Here is a 20,872-nt window from a genome sequence, read left to right on the forward strand (position 1 = left end):
CGTAGGCACAAATGACAGTGAGAAACCTATCCCCGACTCGAAGGCGCAGGGAAGCAACCCTCTCGCTCACCGGGGTGAACTCCAACACATGGCGACTGAGCTGGGGGGCTATAAGCAAACCCACTCCAGCCCGCCGCCTCTCACCATGGGCAACTCCAGAGTGGTAGAGAGTCCAGCCTCTCTCGAGAAGTGTGGTTCCAGAGCCTAAGCTGTGCGTGGAGGTGAGCCCGACTATTTCTAGTCGGTATCTCTCGACCTCCCGCACAAGCTCAGGCTCCTTCCCCGCCAACGAGGTGACATTCCACGTCCCTAGAGCCAGTTTCCGTGTCCAGAGATCGGGTCGTCGGGGGCCTCGCCTTCGACTGTCGCCCGATCCACTATGCACCGGCCCCTTATGATCCCTCCTGCAGGTGGTGAGCCCACAGGAGGGCGGCCCCACGTCGCTCTTTCGGGCTGAGCCCGGCCGGGCCCCATGGGGGAAGGTCCGGCCACCAGGCGCTCGCATACGAGCCCCAACCCCGGGCCTGGCTCCAGGGTGGGGCCCCGGCTGCGCCATGCCGGGCGACGTCTCGGCCCTTGTTTTTAATTTTTTCATAATGGGCTTTGTGAACTGCTCTTAGTCTGGCCCGTCACCAAGGACCTGTTTGCCTTGGGAGGCCCTACCAGGGGCATAAAGCCCCGGACAACATAGCTCCTAGGATCATTCAGGTACTCAAACCCCTCCACCACGATAAGGTGACAGTTCAAGGAGGGGATTATTATTATATATTGTTTTAAATACATTTTGAATTCCGTTTGGATTTTACTAGATGCATAGAGCCTAAAACAATCGACACAAATAACACTGTTGGATTTAATCTTCATGACAATGTGGATATAACGTATGATGGACTGAAAATTAAATGTAATTAATTCTTATAATCGTTCTTCTCACATTTATTTTCCACAGTTCACGACCTCACCATCTGTGTCGCCAATTCCCTTCGTCTCCAGAATGTGCATACGGCTCAAAGTTTGCTTAAAGGTGCGCCCATTCTCCCGTCAAGTTTGTTTTATATAGGTCACAACCTTTGCGTGGGAACTGGCGTACGTACGTTTCCAGCCCCGTTTTGTGCGTACGCACGCTTTATAAATGAGACCCCAGGTCTGTTATAATATTTGGGCATTATGATAGGCTATTTTACTCCTCTCCACGGGTGGAGCTAGAGTTTAAAAAAAATCTGTATAGAGGGAATGCACGTAACGCTTTATAAATAAGACCCCAGTTCCTCTCATATAGCCACAGAAAATGCTTATTACATGATATCACATTTTGACCTTATTAATAAACCATATATAGAGAAAACACAAATCGCTGTGCTGAATTTTATATTTTAAGCCATGTTAAGCGTTTTCTTTAAGCTTTACTATGGCAGGAAAACGCTTATTGTGTAATAAATGCGTTAATATCACTGTAAGATCATATTCATCATCAATCCATATTTTCATAATATGATACATTTTCTTCAGTCGATCCATGAAAAAAAAATCCTTATAGACTTCAGTGTTGGAGCGACGAGATCTGTGTCTATTCAATCATTACACACACACACACACACATACACACACAGCTATGAAGCGACGTTAATCATCTGAGGTGTTTTATTGAGCAGTCACGTTACGCTTAGAGAGTGAAAGCAAAGTCCTGAGGAGAATCAGGTGCTTTGATCGGGTCAGATTTTCGTCCATTTCATCGATTATGTTGAGCTTCTAAACGGCAGATTAAATGAGTCTTCCTCTCCGGTGAGTTACTCCACAATCTCATCTAATATATCTCTCATGTTACTGGCATGTTAACCCTGAGTCTGTGTGTGTGTGTGTGTGTGTTTCCTCAGAAAAGATGTCGATAATTACCTTAGCTTTACTGATGAATCTCCTCATAGAGACTTCTGGTAAGAACAGGTTTAATAATAATACTCTTTATTTTAGAGCAAGTCAGGGCACTTTATACAATAAAATAACAAGCAAATAATAATCGCTAAAAATATCTGACTTTTTTTTTGTCATTGCTAATTTATTATTAACTCAGCATTGTTTGTATTAAAGAGAAAATCAGTTCATCTGATGTTTAAAGTGAATAAAATAGCCCTAATTCCACAACTTCTGACCTTTGTCCTCTCCCACCATGCTAGTGTGGATGTAGGTGAGATAAGGTGTGTGTGAGTGTGTGGATGTAGGTGAGGTGTGTGTGTGTGTGTGTGTGTGTGTAGATGTAGGTGAGGTGTGTGTGTGTGTGTGTGTGTGTGTGTGTGTGTGTGTGTGTGTGTGTGTGTGTGTGTGTGTGTGTGTACCAAACCAACACGAGGGGGAATGGGGGGGACTCAAAATGTTTCTTAAAGCAAAATGCTTTGCCCCGTTTGCATTTTTGTTTTGTTTTACTTCTTACACACTTACTTTCAGTATATAACAAGATATTATTTACAATACAGAATGTGGTTTTAATGATATTTTTAGGGGGGGGGGGGGGGCAAAACCTCCGACCCCTCCGCGATTTACGGCTATGCATAGGTGCGTGTGTGTGTGTGTGTGTTCTTTTTTCTATCCTTTGTTTCCCTTTAACATCATGATTATTATTATTATATATAAACCCAAATCCAAAAAGTTGGGACATGCAATGATGTGGAAGTTTCAAATTTCAATATTTTATTCAGAATATAACATAGATGACATATCAAATGTTTAAACTGAGAAAAGGTATCATTTTAAGGGGCAAATAAGTAGATTTGTAATTGCATGGCATCAGCACATCTCAGAAAAGTTGTGCCGTGGCCATGTTTCCCCCTGTGTGTCATCCCCTCTTCTTTTTATATCAGTCTGCAAACGTCTGGGCACTGAGGAGACGAGCTGCTCAAGTTTAGGAATAGGAATGTTGTCCCATTCTTGTCTAATACAGGCTTCTAGCTGCTCAACTGTCTTAGGTCTTCTTTATCGCATCTTCCTCTTTATGATGCGCCAAATGTTTTCTAATGGTGAAAGATCTGGACTGCAGGCTGGCCATTTCAGTGCCGAATCCTTCTTCTGCGCAGCCATGATGTTGTAATTGATGCAGTGTGTGGTCTGGCATTGTCATGTTGGAGAATGCAAGGTCTTCCCTGAAAGAGACGCCGTCTGGATGGAGCATATGTGACCCATCACGGACACCCGGGACACAAGTCGGCAGCTTTACTTTCGAGCAAAATGAGAAAGAAGCGTTTTTTTAACCAAAATTTTAACCAAATTATGTGATTTTCGCTTTTTTGCAGAATCTGTTAGTTGAAATCACGAAGAAGCCTCTCCGTGTTTGAGATGGCATTAATGGTATATTTAAAAGCATATATTTTGGGGTTGAAATCGCCTTGTTTTGTCTGTGTGTATTTCCATACTGGCTTTTGTTATTGCCCCGCCCTACAAGGGACGCGTGGCTAATTATTGATGCAGCGCTCTGGCCGGCTGTAGAGATGATCTGAGTGACGATGAAAGCGGCATAATAAGACTGAATAATACCCTAATCTACAACTGAGCGAAGATGAAGAAGAGGAAGAATGTATCAGACTGGCGTCAGAAGAATTGGACCGTAAGAAATCAGAGACGATAACGATAGTAACATTTGACGGGGATAAAGACAGAGAAATGGCTCAACTCTCTAACCGTGGCTATAGTGTAGGGGTGAGGCGGATGGCATTAAGTTTAGAAGCAACTCGATCAGAGGTTCGAATCCGCCTTTTGCCCCACTCTCTCTACTCCCTTTTCCCATCACATATCAGATCAGAAAGGCATTTATTTTCAAAAAGAATTGAGAAAATATTAGAAAAGTGGAAATAAAGCATCTAACGTGTTTATTAATAAGTGTTTCTCGGTTAGAGAGTGTGGGAAAAGGCGGATTCGAACCTCTGGTCGATTTGCGTCAAAACTTAATGACATGCATCTTACCTCTACACTACAGCCATGGTGACAGACTTTACCCACATCTCTGTCTTTATCCCCTTCGAACAGACGCACAGTACATCCACTAAGAAGACCCCGGCAAACAGAAAGTGTGCCCGAACGACTTATTTCATTGGAGGCAACGAGATTTGCAAGAATACTTTTCTGCTTCTTATGGGTTGTGTTTCCATAAACACCAACGTTTGTCGTTTTGTGTTCATTCTAAGAACACACACACGTTATCTCATGTTTAGACCTTCCCATACCTACCTATTGTTCTTAACTGTTCTTTTAATTGTAATCGTTAGCATCGTATCACTTGCCAAAAAAACCCATTACTATAATGGGCTTTTAGATGGTAATGTTAGCATCTGCTGTCCTTTATTATTAATAGTATGCGGTCCGATTTTTCCTGTTGCGTCTGTCGTTACTAGCAACCATGCAGCTTTACAGGGGGGAGCTTTAAAGGGGGTGTGGCTTATGTAAATGAGATGTAAATGAGTCATAATGTCACTCCCAGCAGGTGAGAACAGGTGAGAACTGCAAAACTTCAGGTTTTCTCTCGTTTATCCATCCATCCATCCATCCATCATCTTCCGCTTATCCGGGGCCGGGTCGCGGGGGCAACAGTCTAAGCAGAGACGCCCAGACTTCCTTCTCTCTGGCCACTTCCTCCTGCTCCTCCGGGGGTACCCCGAGGCGTTCCCAGGCCAGCCTGGAGACATAATCCCTTGTAAGGGTGGATCGCCTACAGTGGTTCTGACTGCAGGGTTGCCGAACGACTAAAGAAACGTTATCAGCGTGATAGTAGAAAACTGTACATTTCTTGTCTATAACCACCCACTGCAACTTATACCAACGACGGAAATAAGCGCAGTTACAATAGCAAAATATGTGGGAGAGCGTTGCTTTAATGTGACTATATTGTATTGCAATAGGGAGCCCTTCAAAGTCAATACCAAACCAAAACTAGTTAGCAAATCATTTATAATTAAAAGAATTTAATGACAAAATCCGGTTATGGTTACACTTAAAATAGTTACAAAATAGATGAGAATGAGATGATAAAAACTTATACCATTAATCGTACCCAGCATGTATAGAATGTTACCTGATAGATAGGGAGAGATAGAGAGAGATAAAGAGAGATAGAAAGATAGAAAGAGAGAGAGCAAAGAGAAGAGCCAAAGAAGGCCCTAGAAGAGACAGCCAGAGAAAAAGACAGCGTCAGAGGAAGAAGACCTCGAGCAACAGTTGTAATCTTCTTTTATACATCCCTTGACCATGTGACTGAAACCCTGAGACATTCAAACTGACCAGTCAGACTAGACTTCCCCCACTGTACTACAGGTGTGGCACCATTTGGCCTACAGGCCCTCAACATCTCTTTGTCTTTAGGAATCCCAAACAGCCCCACTGATAAGAGAGAGGGGGGTGGAACACAGTAAAACAAATGTCTTTGTTCAAAGAAAAATATCAAAATATCTTTGATTATTTTGGATTCTTTCACCCTCCAGCGTGTCCTGGGTCTTCCCCGGGGCCTCCTCCCGGTGGGAGTTGTGGCCATCTGAATGTAGGCTTTTAGAAAAGTTTAAACGAGAGAACGTGCCGTCCACATTTCCATGTGTTACACATCGTTGGAAAGCTTGGAGACTACACTTTCAGAATCTGAGAATAACTCAAAATGCCCCAGAACCGACTTGTGTCCCTACTTTCCGTGACTGGTCACATATGTTGATCTAGAACTTGGATATACCTTTCAGCATTGATGGCCTTTCCAGATGTGTAAGCTGCTCATGCCACACACACTCATGAACCCCATACCATCAGAGATGCAGCTTCTGAACTGAGCGCTGAGAACAACTTGGGTTGTCCTTTTCTTCTTTAGTCCGGATAACATGGTTTTCCAGTTTTCTAAAACAAACTTTAAATTTTGATTCGTCTGACCACAGAACAGTTTTCCACTTTGCCACAGTCCATTTTAGATGAGTCTTGGCTTAGAGAAAACGCCTGCGCTTCTGGATCATGTTTAGATATGGCTTCTTTTTCTACCTATAGAGTTTTAGCTGGAAACTACGAATGGCACAGTGGATTGTGTTTACCGACAATGTTTTCTCAGAGAAACTCCTTTCTGATATTGCTCCACTATTTTTTGCCGCAGCATTGGGGGAATTGGTGATCCTCTGCCCATCTAGACTTCTGAGAGACACTGCCACTCTGAGAGGCTCTTTTTATACCCAATCATGCTGCCAATTTACCTAATAAGTTGCAAATCGGTCCTTCAGCTGATCCTTCTATGAACATTTAACTTTTCCGACCTCTTATTGCTACCTGTCCCACCTTTTTTTTGTAATGTGCAGCTCTCATGAAATCCAAAATGAGCCAATATTTGGCATGACATTTCTAAATGTCTCACTTTCAACATTTGATATGTGTGGCGAGGTAGACGAGCGAGAGATGTGGGAGGAGCAAGCGAGACTGGGACGCAATTGCGAAAGAGCATCACCTGCGAGACACACCGGTCTCATATCCTCTCATGAGGGAGCTCGAAGGCATATAAGGAGAGCGAAGGAGTGAAGGACGAGAGAGGAACAGGCCTGGATTTTATGTTGTGTTTTGTTTTTGTTTATTATTTGTGTGTGGACAGTCGTCCGTGAGGGGCTGTCCGCGTTACTTTCAGTTTGTTTATTTAATACATTCTTTGTTTAATGTTCGCCTGTCCCTGCCTCATTTCTTCCCATCTACGAACCACGTTACAATATGTTATCTATATTCTATTGTGAATAAAGCATAAGTTTATGAGATTTGTAAATTATCACATTCCTTTTGTATTCACAATTTGTACAGTGTCCCAACTTTTTTTGGAATCGGGTTTGTATATAAATGCTAAAAAGTAAGGGGCCTAAAACTGAACCCTGAGGAACACCATAGAGACAGAGCCGGAGACCGGAAACCACTCATAAAAATAAACTGGCGGCGCTCAGCGAAATCAGGTAAACCAGGTTAGGATCTCAGAAACACCAAAACCCATTTCAAGATGCTTGAGTAAGAGGATGTGATTGACAGATTTGGATTTCATTCAGCCATATATTCCAAACATGCCATCCCTGATAGTTCAACAAATGCTGATATTTTTAGAGTAGGCCTAATTCATATATGTGAACACTTTCTGTTGGATTTCTGTTTGGGCAATGTCAAAACCAACCCGGCTAACAATGTTTTGTTCTAAGAACCTTTTTCCAATCATTCTGTTTTGGTTATAATTGATGTAAAATGCCCAGTTTTCCTAATGTTAGAGGAGCGTTTTTTAAAAAGTTCCTCAAATGTTCTTTCAACTTTGAACTTTTGTCCCTTTGTAAAGACTAATTTTTATTAACTCTTATCATCTTATTCTGGTTGTATTTTTCTATTAGTGTTACTTGAGCTTAGTGCAGCATTCAGTACTATCGACCATAACGTTCTTCTAAATAGACTCAAAAATGATGTTGGCTTTAGAGGAACTGCAATGGCATGGTTTAAATCATATTTATCTGACCATTATCAGTTTGTAGCAGTAAATGAAGAGATGTCACACTGATCACAAGTTCAGTATGGGGTACCGCATTCACATTGCACGTCTTCCCCTGATACTAATCACGCACACCTGCAATTCATCAGCACAGCAATCACCCACAGTACAAAAGACACTTACACACGCTCAGTCACGGGCCACTCTCGTTTGTAAATGGTACTTACCCCTCTGCTTACTTCAAGGACTCCTTTGATGATACTTACCTTCCTCCCGAGTTACCGTCAAGTCTCCATCGTGTTCCAGCATTGTGTGTGTGTGTGTGTGTGTGTGCTGTGTCTCCACCACTGCAAGTCAATCTTCAGCGTTCTTCACCTGCAAGTATACAGATTGTGTTGTCCCGGATATCTGCACCATACTCCCACAAATCCACAGAACCACTAGCTCAGCGCTGCGCTGGACAGAAACCCTGTGGTCCCAGAATAATCCGATTGTACATTCGATGTCCAGCTTCATTGCTCATTTCAAGGATGTCTTCAGAAAAACAGCCTGGGATGCCTCCATTGGGGAGCAATTGTATCATTTGAAAAAGAAAACGTCTGTGAATGAATATGCCCTGCAGTTCAGAACACTGGCTGCCGCTAGCGGATGGAACGAGCAACGACTCGTATGCAGTTGTGTCTCGAAGAGCACCAGGGCCAGGTACTATGCACTCCTTCCCTCTGCCGACCAGACTCCGCTAGCCCTCCAGAACTAGTACCAGAACCTATGCAGCTCGAGCATGTACGCCTTACCCAATCTGAACGGCAGAGGTGGCTGACTCAAGGTCTATGCCTGTACTGCCGATCTCCCGACCACTACATCGCCAAGTGTCCCACGTGTCCTCCTAGTCCTCTAGTGAGTACTATCTATCCATCTGCTCACACAATTAAACCCCTTACCACTGTTGTGAACCTCATTACTGCCGATGTGTCGTTGCCAATCTCTGCCCTCCTCGACTCTGGGTCAGCCGGCGATTTCATCTCCTGCACCCTCTGCTATCAGCTCAGGCTCAAGACGACTCACACTCCGTCCGTCTACCAGATCCAATCGATAACTGGAAGGCCCCTCAGTCGAAGACAGGTTCGTTCCGTCACCAGTCCCATTCAGCTCCAAGTGGGAATCCTGCATACTGAACAACAATATCTACCGGTTCTGGAGGAATCCACCACTGACGTGATCTTAGGGCGCCCCTGGTTAGAGCAGCACAACCCAGTTATCTCACGGAAGACCGGTGAGATCCTGAAGTGGGTGATAGCTGCTTTCCGAACTGTTTTTCTGCTCTCCCTATTCCCTCTACTCCTCGTTCCAGGAAAATTCCCATGTGTGCCACCTCCATTGAGAACTCAATTAAACAACCCTTGGTGGAACCATGCTACGCCACTTCAGTGATGTCTTCTGCCCTCAGCTGCTTTCCCATCGGCCATGGGACTGTGCTAACGATCTGCTTCTGGGTGAGGCAGTGCCCCGTGGTAAGATATACTCTCTGTCACTCCTGGAGGAGTACATCCAGGATGCACTCGACCAGTGATATATCCGCCCGTCTACTTCCCCTGCTCCGTCCAGCTTCTTCTTTGTGGCCAAGAAGGACGGAGCCATGTGGCCCTGTATCGACTACTGAGCACTGAACAAGATCACTGAACAAGACCCCCTTCCTCTCGTCCCAACAGCGCTGGAACATCTCCGTGGTGCCACTGTTTTCACCAAGTTGGACCTCTGCAGCACGTACAACCTCATCCGCATATGTGAGGGGGGCGAGTGGAAGATGGCTTTCGAGACACCCACCGGTCACTACGAATATCTCATCATGCCCTATGGCCTGGCCAATGCCCCCTCCGTATTCCAGGACTTCACTCATGAGGTTCTCCGGGAGTTCCTCCACAGATCCGTCTTAGTCTTAGAGGCAACGTGGGGGAGAGGACGCTGGCGTTGTCTGTTCGCCACTTCTTCACCCACAAATCATGTTAACTGTACAGTTAGATTTAGATTCTATTTTATTTGATTATGTTTGTGACTAGTCCAACAGCTACAATTGGGACTGTTGCTGATGGCTGGCAGCCACTGAGAGGACGTTGTTCGCCATTCGCCGTTTTCCACCACTTCTCTGATGTTTATGTTTAAATAGTTGAGGTTGGTTCTGGTTTGAAGGACATTTCATGTTGCTCGCTGAGGAGTAATCCAGGCTCTCACGTCACACAATCACAGTGCACACCTCCCCTTAATTACTAATCATGCACACCTGTAGCTCATCAGCACAGAAATCACCCACAGTACAAAAAACACTCACACCATTTTCACAAAACTCTGTTGTCATGTAAATGAACATCCAAAACTTTTCTCGGTTTAAAAAAAAACTGTTTTGTGTAAACGGCCCCTTAATGAAATGATGGATTTTGCTGTGTAACTTAAGCAAGTTACATTGTGTTAAACAGTTGTCAACCCTTAATTCTTGTTTCCAGAATGTTGTTCTGAGAACTCTTTCTCCCAACATTAGGAAGACATTTAAGAAAGTTCTACAAACAATGTATAAATAACATTTAAATAAAATATACTAGATATTTAATACACTTGTCAGAATGCCAGCTATTCATTAATATAATTGTATTTTACTGTCAAGTAGGACTCAAACCCTAGTTGTTCAGTTACATTTAAAGCCGATGTTAATTGCTATGAGACATTTCATGTGTGAAATCCAGTCAATTCCAATAGGAATCACGCAATTGGGAGTTTCACGAGACAATCTGTTTGGTTTGAAAGTCACTTCTATGTTTGTCTTTCTGTGTCTCTCAGAGTCATTCAGTGTTGTGGTTCCTGGTGATCAGATAGTGGCTCATGTCGGGTCTACAGTCATTCTGCCCTGCTGGATCTCTCCTCCGGAGAACGCTGAAGCTCTCGAGATCTCCTGGTACCGGCATGACCAGTTAAGCAACCCTGTTCTCTTCTATCAGGATGGCAAGATCCAAGATCTCCAAGAGGAATCATTCAGGAACCGAAGCTCACTGACTCTGCGCTATGATCAGTCTGGAGGTCTGAAGGATGGAGACGTCTCTCTACGGCTGGAGAAACTCACAGTTCAGGATGAAGGCTCATTTTATTGTTATGTTAGTGGAAATAGTGCATATGGCAGTCAAAAGATGGTTCTCAAAGTCACTGGTGAGTCCAATACTTCAATGCATTATGTTTTTTGTGGATCTAGAGCTCATTAAAGGAATAGTTCAGCTGTTTTGTTGCATGAGTAGGTATTTCTACTACTCTAACTCTGCAACAAATTGCCCACCAGGGCTAACATTCTGGCAAGGTTCTCTCAAAGTAATGAACAAACATTCTTCTAGTATTTAGGGGTTTGAGCACAAACTGCTGAAACCCTATTGTATTTGCTCACTTTTCCCATGATGCATCATTCTTCATCTAAAACTGATCAGGCAGACCAAACTGTAAGTCGTAGAGACTTGAAACTACTTTGCAAAATAGTCCTAGGTTTTTTGCCCGACCGGAACCAGACCTGCGCAGACTCTGGAGTCTGAATGTCAATAATTATCAAAAAAGGTGTAATTTTGGATTTACGGTAAGGGCTGCCAAAACGTTTCAAGTGGGAGAAGCCACTTTTACTTAATTGACTATTTTCACCAAACTCAGCATGGCTATGTAAGAGCTCATTCTGTGGTCACCTGCGGTGACCCACGGTGCGGCGACTGGCCACTCAGTAGTGCTATAACAGTTAAAAAGGTGTCAAAATTAGGTATTTCTATGGCAAATCCCATTAAATGCCTGAAAACGGCCCTCTTCCAGCCTGATTTGCATACAACTTCACAAACCGGGCGTGCGCATATGTCAGGTGACCTAAAGAACCTTGCAGACTTGTATGGACGTCGGACCATCGGTGGCGCTTTAACTGTTAGAAAGGTCAACTATATTATCCTAAACAAAATGACATTTAAATGACTAAAAATGCCTGCTCTGCGCAGAACTTTACCAAATTAATTGAGAATGTGCGTCCTATTATTGTAAAGAAGCGTGCGAACTTCTATGGAGATCGAGTCATCAGTAGAGTTATTACAGTTTAAAAGGTAAAAACAAACAAAAAAAACTAAAAAAAAAAACACATTTCCATGATAAAGGCGCTGAAAATGCAAAAATATACCATTTTCCTCTCTGAAGGGCATGTCAAAACACTTGATAAAGTTTTTGTAAACTTTTTAAGGCCTTGTTTAGGCCCTTTTTATTAGGGGTTCGAGCACAAAGTATTTAAACCCTATTGTAATTGGTAATTTTCCCATGATGCATCATTCTCCATCTAAAAATTATCGGACAGACCGAACCGTCAGTCGTAGAGACATGAAATTTTCAGGGTTGGTAGTATTCACACCGACTACCAACTTCACTGAGGCACGGCTCGATCAGCCTGACGGGGTGCTACAGCGAGCAAAAGTATGAAATGGCTTATGACTCCTATACTATATATATATATATATATTTTTTTTTTTTTTTTTTTTTTTTTAAATATCAGATTCATGGTCGCTAAGGGGAACCAAAATATTTTATGCGTTGGGAGCCACTTTTACTAAAATGACTATAACTTGTGAACAGAACAAGATATTTTCGCAAAACTCGGGTCACATGTCTATTATCTCAAATTTCAGTCACTTGAAAAAACTGCGATGATTGCCCACTTGATGGCGATAAAAGAGGAAAAAATGGCATAAAAATGGCTATAACCACACCCAACCATTAATCTGATAATAAGTTGCATGCAGTACCTTTGTCCAGGGTGCCATGACGTGTACATGAGAGCATTGGCGTATCTGATTGTATCATCGTAAATTGTGAGTGGATTTTTGATATCTCAAACGGTTTAGCCGTGGCAAGGAGACAAATATATGGTGAGAAAAGGGAAACAGGAAGTGTGCTATACATTTTGCAAACATTGACTGATTAGGATGAAACTTCAGTAGTGTGTTCAATATAAGAGGCCGATCACATGGATATTTTGAGTCAAAGTTATACTGCCACCAACTTGCAGCAGGAAGTGTGTCACTTTCAAAATGCTTTAAAAATCACCATCTTATTTTTACCTGATTTACTTCAAACTTCATCAGTACAATATAAAAACATTGCAGATATAAAAATGGTAAGCACTTCTTGATACTGTAAATATTGTTGCCATGACAACACATCAAACTATAACATTCTTTTTCAATGATTTTGAGACTCTTACAATGATTCAAATTACACAAAACTTGACACACACATCAGACATGCTGTCCAGTAGATATGGGATGAGACATAAAAACGGGTGTGGTGAAGGAGCTCAGTAGCGCCATCTTTTGTCAAAGGTGGGGAGAGGGGGTTATTTTTATCTTCAGTCACCAAACTCTGTGTGTGTGTGTGTATATATATATATATATATATATATATATATATATATATATATATATATATATATATATATATATATATATAGTACATATATATATATATATATAGTACTCTTTGAGCCGGACAACTTTCTAAATTACCGTCATTAGCTCCGACCAACAGGAAGTAACCAAACAGTGTATGAGAGACAATGTCTGATCTGCCACAAACTTCACAAGTTTGATAAGAGTCCTGGACTGAAGACATCCACGTGCCAATAATCAACAGTAACCAAACTCTGTATATTTATTGTTCTCGTCGAGCCAGACAACTTTCTAATTTGCAGGTATTAGCTCTGACCAACAGGAAGTCAGATATTTTGGTTTGAATTTTGATTTTTTTTATAAATAAGGCTAAATACGTTTTTTTACAAACTACTCGTAGGAGATACATGGAATCGACACCAAACTCAGTCAACATGAAAGAAAGACACTGAAGATGCTATACTGCGAACAATCATAGGATATCTCAAACTGTGTTGCCATGCCGAGGGATTAAATAAGGACAAAAATGTAACACAAATTGTGTCATATCTTACAAAAGCATTGTTTGATTTAAATTAAGATTGAATGTTCGTATAAATGTAATATTTTTCATATCAATATATTTATTTCTTTTTAAAATACCCCCCCCCCCCCCACACACACACACGTAAACGTGGAATATTCAAGGAAATGAATATTTTATGATTTTAATGATTTTTTAAAAATATTCTCCTATTTAAATGCATATTGCCTGCCATGCACAGTTAAGCTGATGGCACCGGCTTGGGCCCATCATCGCTGCTTGCAGCTTTAATTTGTCTACTGCTTTATATTAAACAGATTATTTCAAAGCCGCTTTACAGTGACAACAGGAACATGTTCATTGTTGATTCAGTTCTGTTGTAAAGATAATGAATCTTTAATTTGAAAACCACGTTTCTAGCAGTAGAGATGCATTTACCCAAATAAATTAGAAATATACCTGCAGTGATTGTAGAGCATCTGTCTCTTCTGCTCCAGCTGTAGGATCCGCTCCTGTCCTGTTTCCACAGCCTCTGGATGATGGCCGTATGAACATCAGCTGTAGATCCAGCGGCTGGTACCCAGAGCCGAACATCACCTGGATGTCAGATGAGCGAAAGGTTCTCCGTCCTGGAGGAACATCTGGCAGTCCTGGAGCAGATGAGATGTTCTCTGTCCACAGCTGGACGGCCGTCTCTCGCTCGGACGCTCAACTGGTCTCATGCTCAATGGCTCTCAAGACTGGAGAGTTTAGAGAAGGAAGATTAAACATACAAGCCATCATCTCTTCAGGTCAGAGCACATCTCAGAATATTTGTAGATATTTTGTAGTTTTCAATTGTTTTCAATGAGAGCGCTGCGTTTTTAGAATGCCTGGAGCGCACCGAGGCGCTGAGCGAGTATTTGGGACAAATACAACACAGACCAACCGCCACATTCTGCGTGTCGTCATCAGATGACAACAAGCAAATAATAGCGGAATAAAATGATTTAAAACTAAAAGCCAGAGCAAATACTTTACATTGTATCTGCAATTTTATATAGAATCAATACAGGAACAAACTACCTGTGAAATTAGAAAGACTTCCGCGGATTTTCTTTATCCTAACAAAAAGCAGTCTCAATGTAAGAAAAAAACTTTGCCTGCCAAAACACTCTCAAGCGCTCACAGCGAGGCATTTTCAGCAGAGTGCCTAGCATTTTCTGCTGGCTAAAAACGCTTTGGTGGACACACGGCCTTATAGTTAAACACCTTCATTAGAACTCTATAACTGCCAAAACCACATTTTTAAAATATTTTTTTACAAATATTTTAAAAAAAGCACTTCGGGGGGAAATTGTATCAGCTCTTGAGGGAAACGGAGGCGGAGTTAGTGGTGCTTCGGAGGCTGCTACTGCTGGAGATGATTCGGGAGAAGTCTGAGAAATCTTGGAGATCATCAACTCCTTAATAAACGGAGGTCTGAAATCTCTGCCCCTTTACCGATCAGAGCACGCGCTGACACAGAATTAACCCGCTATCTCCAAGAACAACCCGCGCTGACACGGAATTAACCCGCTATCTCCAAGATCAACCCGCGCTGACACAGAGTTAACGCGCTATCTCCAAGAACAACCCGCGCTGACACGGAATTAACCCGCTATCTCCAAGATCAACCCGCGCTGACACAGAGTTAACGCGCTATCTCCAAAATCAACCCGCGCTGACACAGAGTTAACGCGCTATCTCCAAGATCAACCCGCGCTGACACAGAGTTAACGCGCTATCTCCAAAATCAACCCGCGCTGACACAGAGTTAACCTGCTATCTCCAAGATCAACCCGCACTGACACGGAGTTAACCCGCAATCTCCAAGAACAACCCGCACTGACACGGAGTTAACCCGCAATCTCCAAGAACAACCCGCACTGACACAGAGTTAACCCGCTATCTCCAAGATCAACCCGCACTGACACAGAGTTAACCCGCAATCTCCAAGAACAACCCGCACTGACACAGAGTTAACCCGCTATCTCCAAGATCAACCCGCGCTGACACAGAGTTAACCCGCTATCTCCAAGATCAACCCGCACTGACACGGAGTTAACCCGCTATCTCCAAGATCAACCCGCACTGACACAGAGTTAACCCGCTATCTCCAAGATCAACCCGCACTCACACGAGTTAACCCGCTATCTCCAAGATCAACCCGCGCTGACACAGAGTTAACCCGCTATCAACCCGCTCTGACACGGAGTTAACCCGCTATCTCCAAGATCAACCCGCGCTGACACGGAGTTAACCCGCTATCTCCAAGATCAACCCGCTCTGACACGGAGTTAACCCGCTATCTCCAAGATCAACCCGCTCTGACACAGAGTTAACCCGCTATCTCCAAGATCAACCCGCGCTGACACGGAGTTAACCCGCTATCTCCAAGATCAACCCGCTCTGACACGGAGTTAACCCGCTATCTCCAAGATCAACCCGCGCTGACACGGAGTTAACCCGCTATCTCCAAGATCAACCCGCACTGACACGGAGTTAACCCGCTATCTCCAAGATCAACCCGCGCTGACACAGAGTTAACCCGCTATCTCCAAGATCAACCCGCGCTGACACAGAGTTAACCCGCTATCTCCAAGATCAACCCGCGCTGACACGGAGTTAACCCGCTATCTCCAAGATCAACCCGCACTGACACAGAGTTAACCCGCTATCTCCAAGATCAACCCGCGCTGACAAAGAGTTAACCCGCTATCTCCAAGATCAACCCGCTCTGACACAGAGTTAACCCGCTATCTCCAAGATCAACCCGCGCTGACACAGAGTTAACCCGCTATCTCCAAGATCAACCCGCACTGACACAGAGTTAACCCGCTATCTCCAAGAACAACACGCGCTGACAAAGAGTTAACCCGCTATCTCCAAGATCAACCCGCACTGACACTGAGTTAACCCGCTATCTCCAAGATCAACCCGCACTGACACGGAGATAACCCGCTATCTCCAAGATCAACCCGCACTGACACGGAGTTAACCTGCTATCTCCACGATCAACCCACACTGACACGGAGTTAACCTTCTATCTCCAAGATCAACCCGCACTGACACAGAGTTAACCCGCTATCTCCAAGATCAACCCGCGCTGACACGGAGTTAACCTGCTATCTCCAAGAACACCCACGCTGACACGGAGTTAACCCGCTATCTCCAAGATCAACCCGCACTGACACAGAGTTAACCCGCTATCTCCAAGAACATCACGCGCTGACAAAGAGTTAACCCGCTATCTCCAAGATCAACCCGCACTGACACAGAGTTAACCCGCTATCTCCAAGATCAACCCGCACTGACACAGAGTTAACCCGCTATCTCCAAGAACATCACGCGCTGACAAAGAGTTAACCCGCTATCTCCAAGATCAACCCGCACTGACACAGAGTTAACCTGCTATCTCCAAGATCAACCCGCACTGACACGGAGTTAACCTGCTATCTCCAAGAACAACCCGCGCTGACATGGAGTTAACCCGCTATCTCCAAGATCAACCCGCACTGACACAGAGTTAACCCGCTATCTCCAAGATCAACCCGCGCTGACACGGAGTTAACCCGCTATCTCCAAGATCAACCCGCGCTGACACAGAGTTAACCCGCTATCTCCAAGATCAACCCGCGATGACAAAGAGTTAACCCGCTATCTCCAAGATCAACCCGCACTGACACGGAGTTAACCCGCTATCTCCAAGATCAACCCGCACTGACATGGAGTTGACCCGCTATCTCCAAGAACAACCCACGCTGACACAGAGTTAACCCGCTATCTCCAAGATCAACCCGCGCTGACACGGAATTAACCCGCTATCTCCAAGATCAACCAGCACTGACACGGAGTTAACCCGCTATCTCCAAGATCAACCCGCGCTGACACGGAGTTAACCCGCTACCTCCAAGATCAACCCGCGCTGACACAGAGTTAACCCGCTATCTCCAAGATCAACCCGCGCTGACACGGAGTTAACCCGCTACCTCCAAGATCAACCAGCACTGACACGGAGTTAACCCGCTATCTCCAAGATCAACCCGCGCTGACACGGAGTTAACCCGCTATCTCCAAGATCAACCAGCACTGACACAGAGTTAACCCGCTATCTCCAAGATCAACCCGCGCTGACACAGAGTTAACCCGCTATCTCCAAGATCAACCCGCACTGACACAGAGTTAACCCGCTATCTCCAAGATCAACCAGCACTGACACGGAGTTAACCCGCTATCTCCAAGATCAACCCGCGCTGACACAGAGTTAACCCGCTATCTCCAAGATCAACCCGCACTGACACAGAGTTAACCCGCTATCTCCAAGATCAACCAGCACTGACACGGAGTTAACCCGCTATCTCCAAGATCAACCCGCGCTGACACAGAGTTAACCCGCTATCTCCAAGATCAACCCGCACTGACACAGAGTTAACCCGCTATCTCCAAGATCAACCAGCACTGACACGGAGTTAACCCGCTATCTCCAAGATCAACCCGCGCTGACATGGAGTTAACCCGCTATCTCCTAGATCAACCAGCACTGACACGGAGTTAACCCGCTATCTCCAAGATCAACCCGCGCTGACAAAGAGTTAACCCGCTATCTCCAAGATCAACCCGCACTGACACAGAGTTAACCCGCTATCTCCAAGATCAACCCGCGCTGACATGGAGTTAACCCGCTATCTCCAAGAACAACCCGCGCTGACATGGAGTTAACCTGCTATGTCCAAAAACAACCAATTGACTCTACGGCTAATCCACTAGCATGGTGGAGAGACAATGAAACGCGCTATCCGCTCTTAGCAAAATTGGCACGTAAATACACCAACATGCACCCATCACCATGTACATTCAACATTCACCATGTACACGACCTCACCGGATTACTTATATGACGTACACAGTGCGCGCCGTGCTCACATGCACCAAGCTATAATGTTGACAAGAGAGGGATAAACTTTTTATTTAGTAAGAAGTTGTGAAGATAATGTTGGCATAATGACACTGTCCCTAAACCTACCCATGTAAGCAAACAACTACTTCAGCTGCGCCTGACATTAGAATGTATTTTTTCTGAGATGATTATTACACTTTACAACAAATTAATAGCTTTTATAAACCCGTATAAGTCCTGGTGGCCGCTGAGAGTTGCTGTGGCATCCGTGAACCCATTCAGCAGCTGGAGAGGACGGCGTCGACATCTGATGCGGTAACGTTAGACAAACTGAAAGCTGTGATGATTGCATATAGTGGCTCTTCATATCAATTAAGTGGATAACCTACTGTTTCAAACATTAAGGTAACAATTTATTTTTCCATACAGAAAAATTATTTTATGTAAATTCATTTTCCATTTTAATGGAAAAATAAATTTTCAAATTGTTTGTCTTTTTTTGCTAAAACATTTGCACTTTGTTTAGGTAATTTGGGGTTAGGGGATAGAGTGTTGGTGTTTGTACGTAGATTAATGGGAAAAAAGGGTAATGGGAATAGCTTCCAATGTGTGTATACTTTAAAAAATAAATAAATGGTAAATGGACTGCATTTATATAGCGCTTCCAACAGACCCAATGGCCATCCAAAGCGCTTTACATGTTGCCTCACATTCACCCATATATACACCGATGGCTTTATCTGACAGAGCTTCTTCCAAAGGCTTCTGGCTGTTTTATTTTAAATAAGCAACAGATGGCACTGTTCTCGATACTCTCGGTGATTCAAATCTTATCCCGAAACAGTTAGGGTAAATCCTCACTGCTTCATGAGGCTTCATTATAGTAACGAAGTAGAACTACTTCACACCTGTAATTAAGTACTAAAAGGCGTTATCTGTACTTTTCTAGAGTATTTTTTTCTCCTACTTCCCCTTTTACTTCAGTACATTTTTTCGATTAGTTTAATACTTTTACTCCGATATATTTTTTATGTGCTGCATAGTTACTCGTTAAAATTATAAAAATGCTACGAATCATTCTATTCCAAGCCCACATTACCACTGCCAGAGCGGTAGAATAGGCCTAGATGGCAGGTTTGATGAAGCTGGCACAACCTTGAGCGAATCTAGCGATTCAAGAAAAATGCGTGTGCTCCCGTTCTGCCTTTTTTTTACAGCAGAAGCATATTTGTTCGATGAGTGATGTAGAATATAATAACTGCTGCGAGGCGCATATGCGAGAGAAAGCAGGCGCGTCGTCTCATTTATACTTTCGCCTGTCTCCGCTGCGCGAGCCTCCGCTGACTGCGTGCGCTCCTCCCCAAAAGGACGAGGCGTTTATACTCGCCGCACTCGCCGTTGTGCTATTCTTTGAAACGACAGGGGGCGATTCGGAGTAATTGTTCTATAAACCAACAGGAAAAAGCGTAGAGAAGAAGTGGGTTAATGTGCACAGGTGATGATATTTATTTTAGTACATTTCACCAAAAACACACACTACTAAAGAATCGTGTAAAACTCAGTAAACCTTGGCTTGATATTATTACTTGTGACATGAAAACAAAATATATGTATGCAACTAAATTAACGATCTCTTAAATATTTCCTAATTTCACTAAACATTTTAGTGTTGTGATTTATTTGATTAAACATGGATCTTCATTTAAAATGGCTTATTTCTGCTGTAAATGTAGGCTCATTTAGTAAATATAAGCACCTAATTTGTATGTGCAAACTGGTGCCAGTGTGATGAGACGTCATGCTCGGCTAGATTCGCCGAGAACTGGTTCCTCTTCGGATGTGGAGCTACGCATGGAGTTGCAAAAAATGCGCTGCACTTGGATAAGTATCCAAGCAGACATAGTCTGACTATGCCTTAAGAGAACTTTATACAGTCGAGAAAAACGAGCATATCCCTGTATTAGGTCTTAAAGGGGCAGTAACCTTTACTGCTGTCTGTCAAACAGAAGATAAGGACATCACTCACTGCTCTTGACTGAATAGCTTTTGGAAGTTTAATAAGGATTAATCTTTAATTTAAACAGTTAAATGTGCAGTTATTTTACATTTGATTTATTTATTGAATTTATCTACATAAAAACTAATGTTAGACCTACCTGAACAATTGAAAAGCATTCTTTATTTTATCAGTATCTTTGCTCAATAGTATTTTTTTCGCTGCTGCTTGTATTTAAGTTTTTTTGATCATATTTTCTTTATTTTTATGTGACAGTAGTTCTTTCTTTCCCTGAGCGTGGCAAATACCAAACCGCCAAACCGTACTGAAACCGTGAACCTAAAACCGTGATACAAACCGAACCGTGAGCAATCTGTACTGTTACACCCCTAGCGTAACATATGTATGGGGCTGCCACAAAATTAGAACATTTTCAAAGGGTGCCATGACTGAAAAAAAGGTTGTAAACTAATGAAATGGTAACTAATCAAACCATATCGTAATGTGTCACCAAAAAAAAAAATAACTCAGAACACCTCTTGAAATA

The 20,872-nt window shown here is 43.3% G+C and overlaps 1 protein-coding gene across 1 annotated transcript in view; it reads left to right on the forward strand.

Annotated features, from left to right (window-relative positions):
• Nucleotides 1–1,651: 1,651 nt before the first annotated feature.
• The window catches only part of LOC137082239 (butyrophilin subfamily 1 member A1-like), a 42,215-nt gene continuing 22,994 nt past the window's right edge, over nt 1,652–20,872 (forward strand). The window contains exons 1-4 of the mRNA XM_067447703.1: nt 1,652–1,782; nt 1,875–1,931; nt 10,280–10,642; nt 13,909–14,202. Of these exons, the coding sequence (XP_067303804.1) occupies nt 1,880–1,931; nt 10,280–10,642; nt 13,909–14,202 (709 nt within the window). The 5' untranslated portion in view covers nt 1,652–1,782; nt 1,875–1,879. The remainder of the gene's footprint in view (nt 1,783–1,874; nt 1,932–10,279; nt 10,643–13,908; nt 14,203–20,872) is intronic.

The sequence above is a fragment of the Pseudorasbora parva genome, chromosome 1 (genome assembly GCF_024679245.1).
Source record: "Pseudorasbora parva isolate DD20220531a chromosome 1, ASM2467924v1, whole genome shotgun sequence".
Classification (NCBI taxonomy): domain Eukaryota; kingdom Metazoa; phylum Chordata; class Actinopteri; order Cypriniformes; family Gobionidae; genus Pseudorasbora; species Pseudorasbora parva.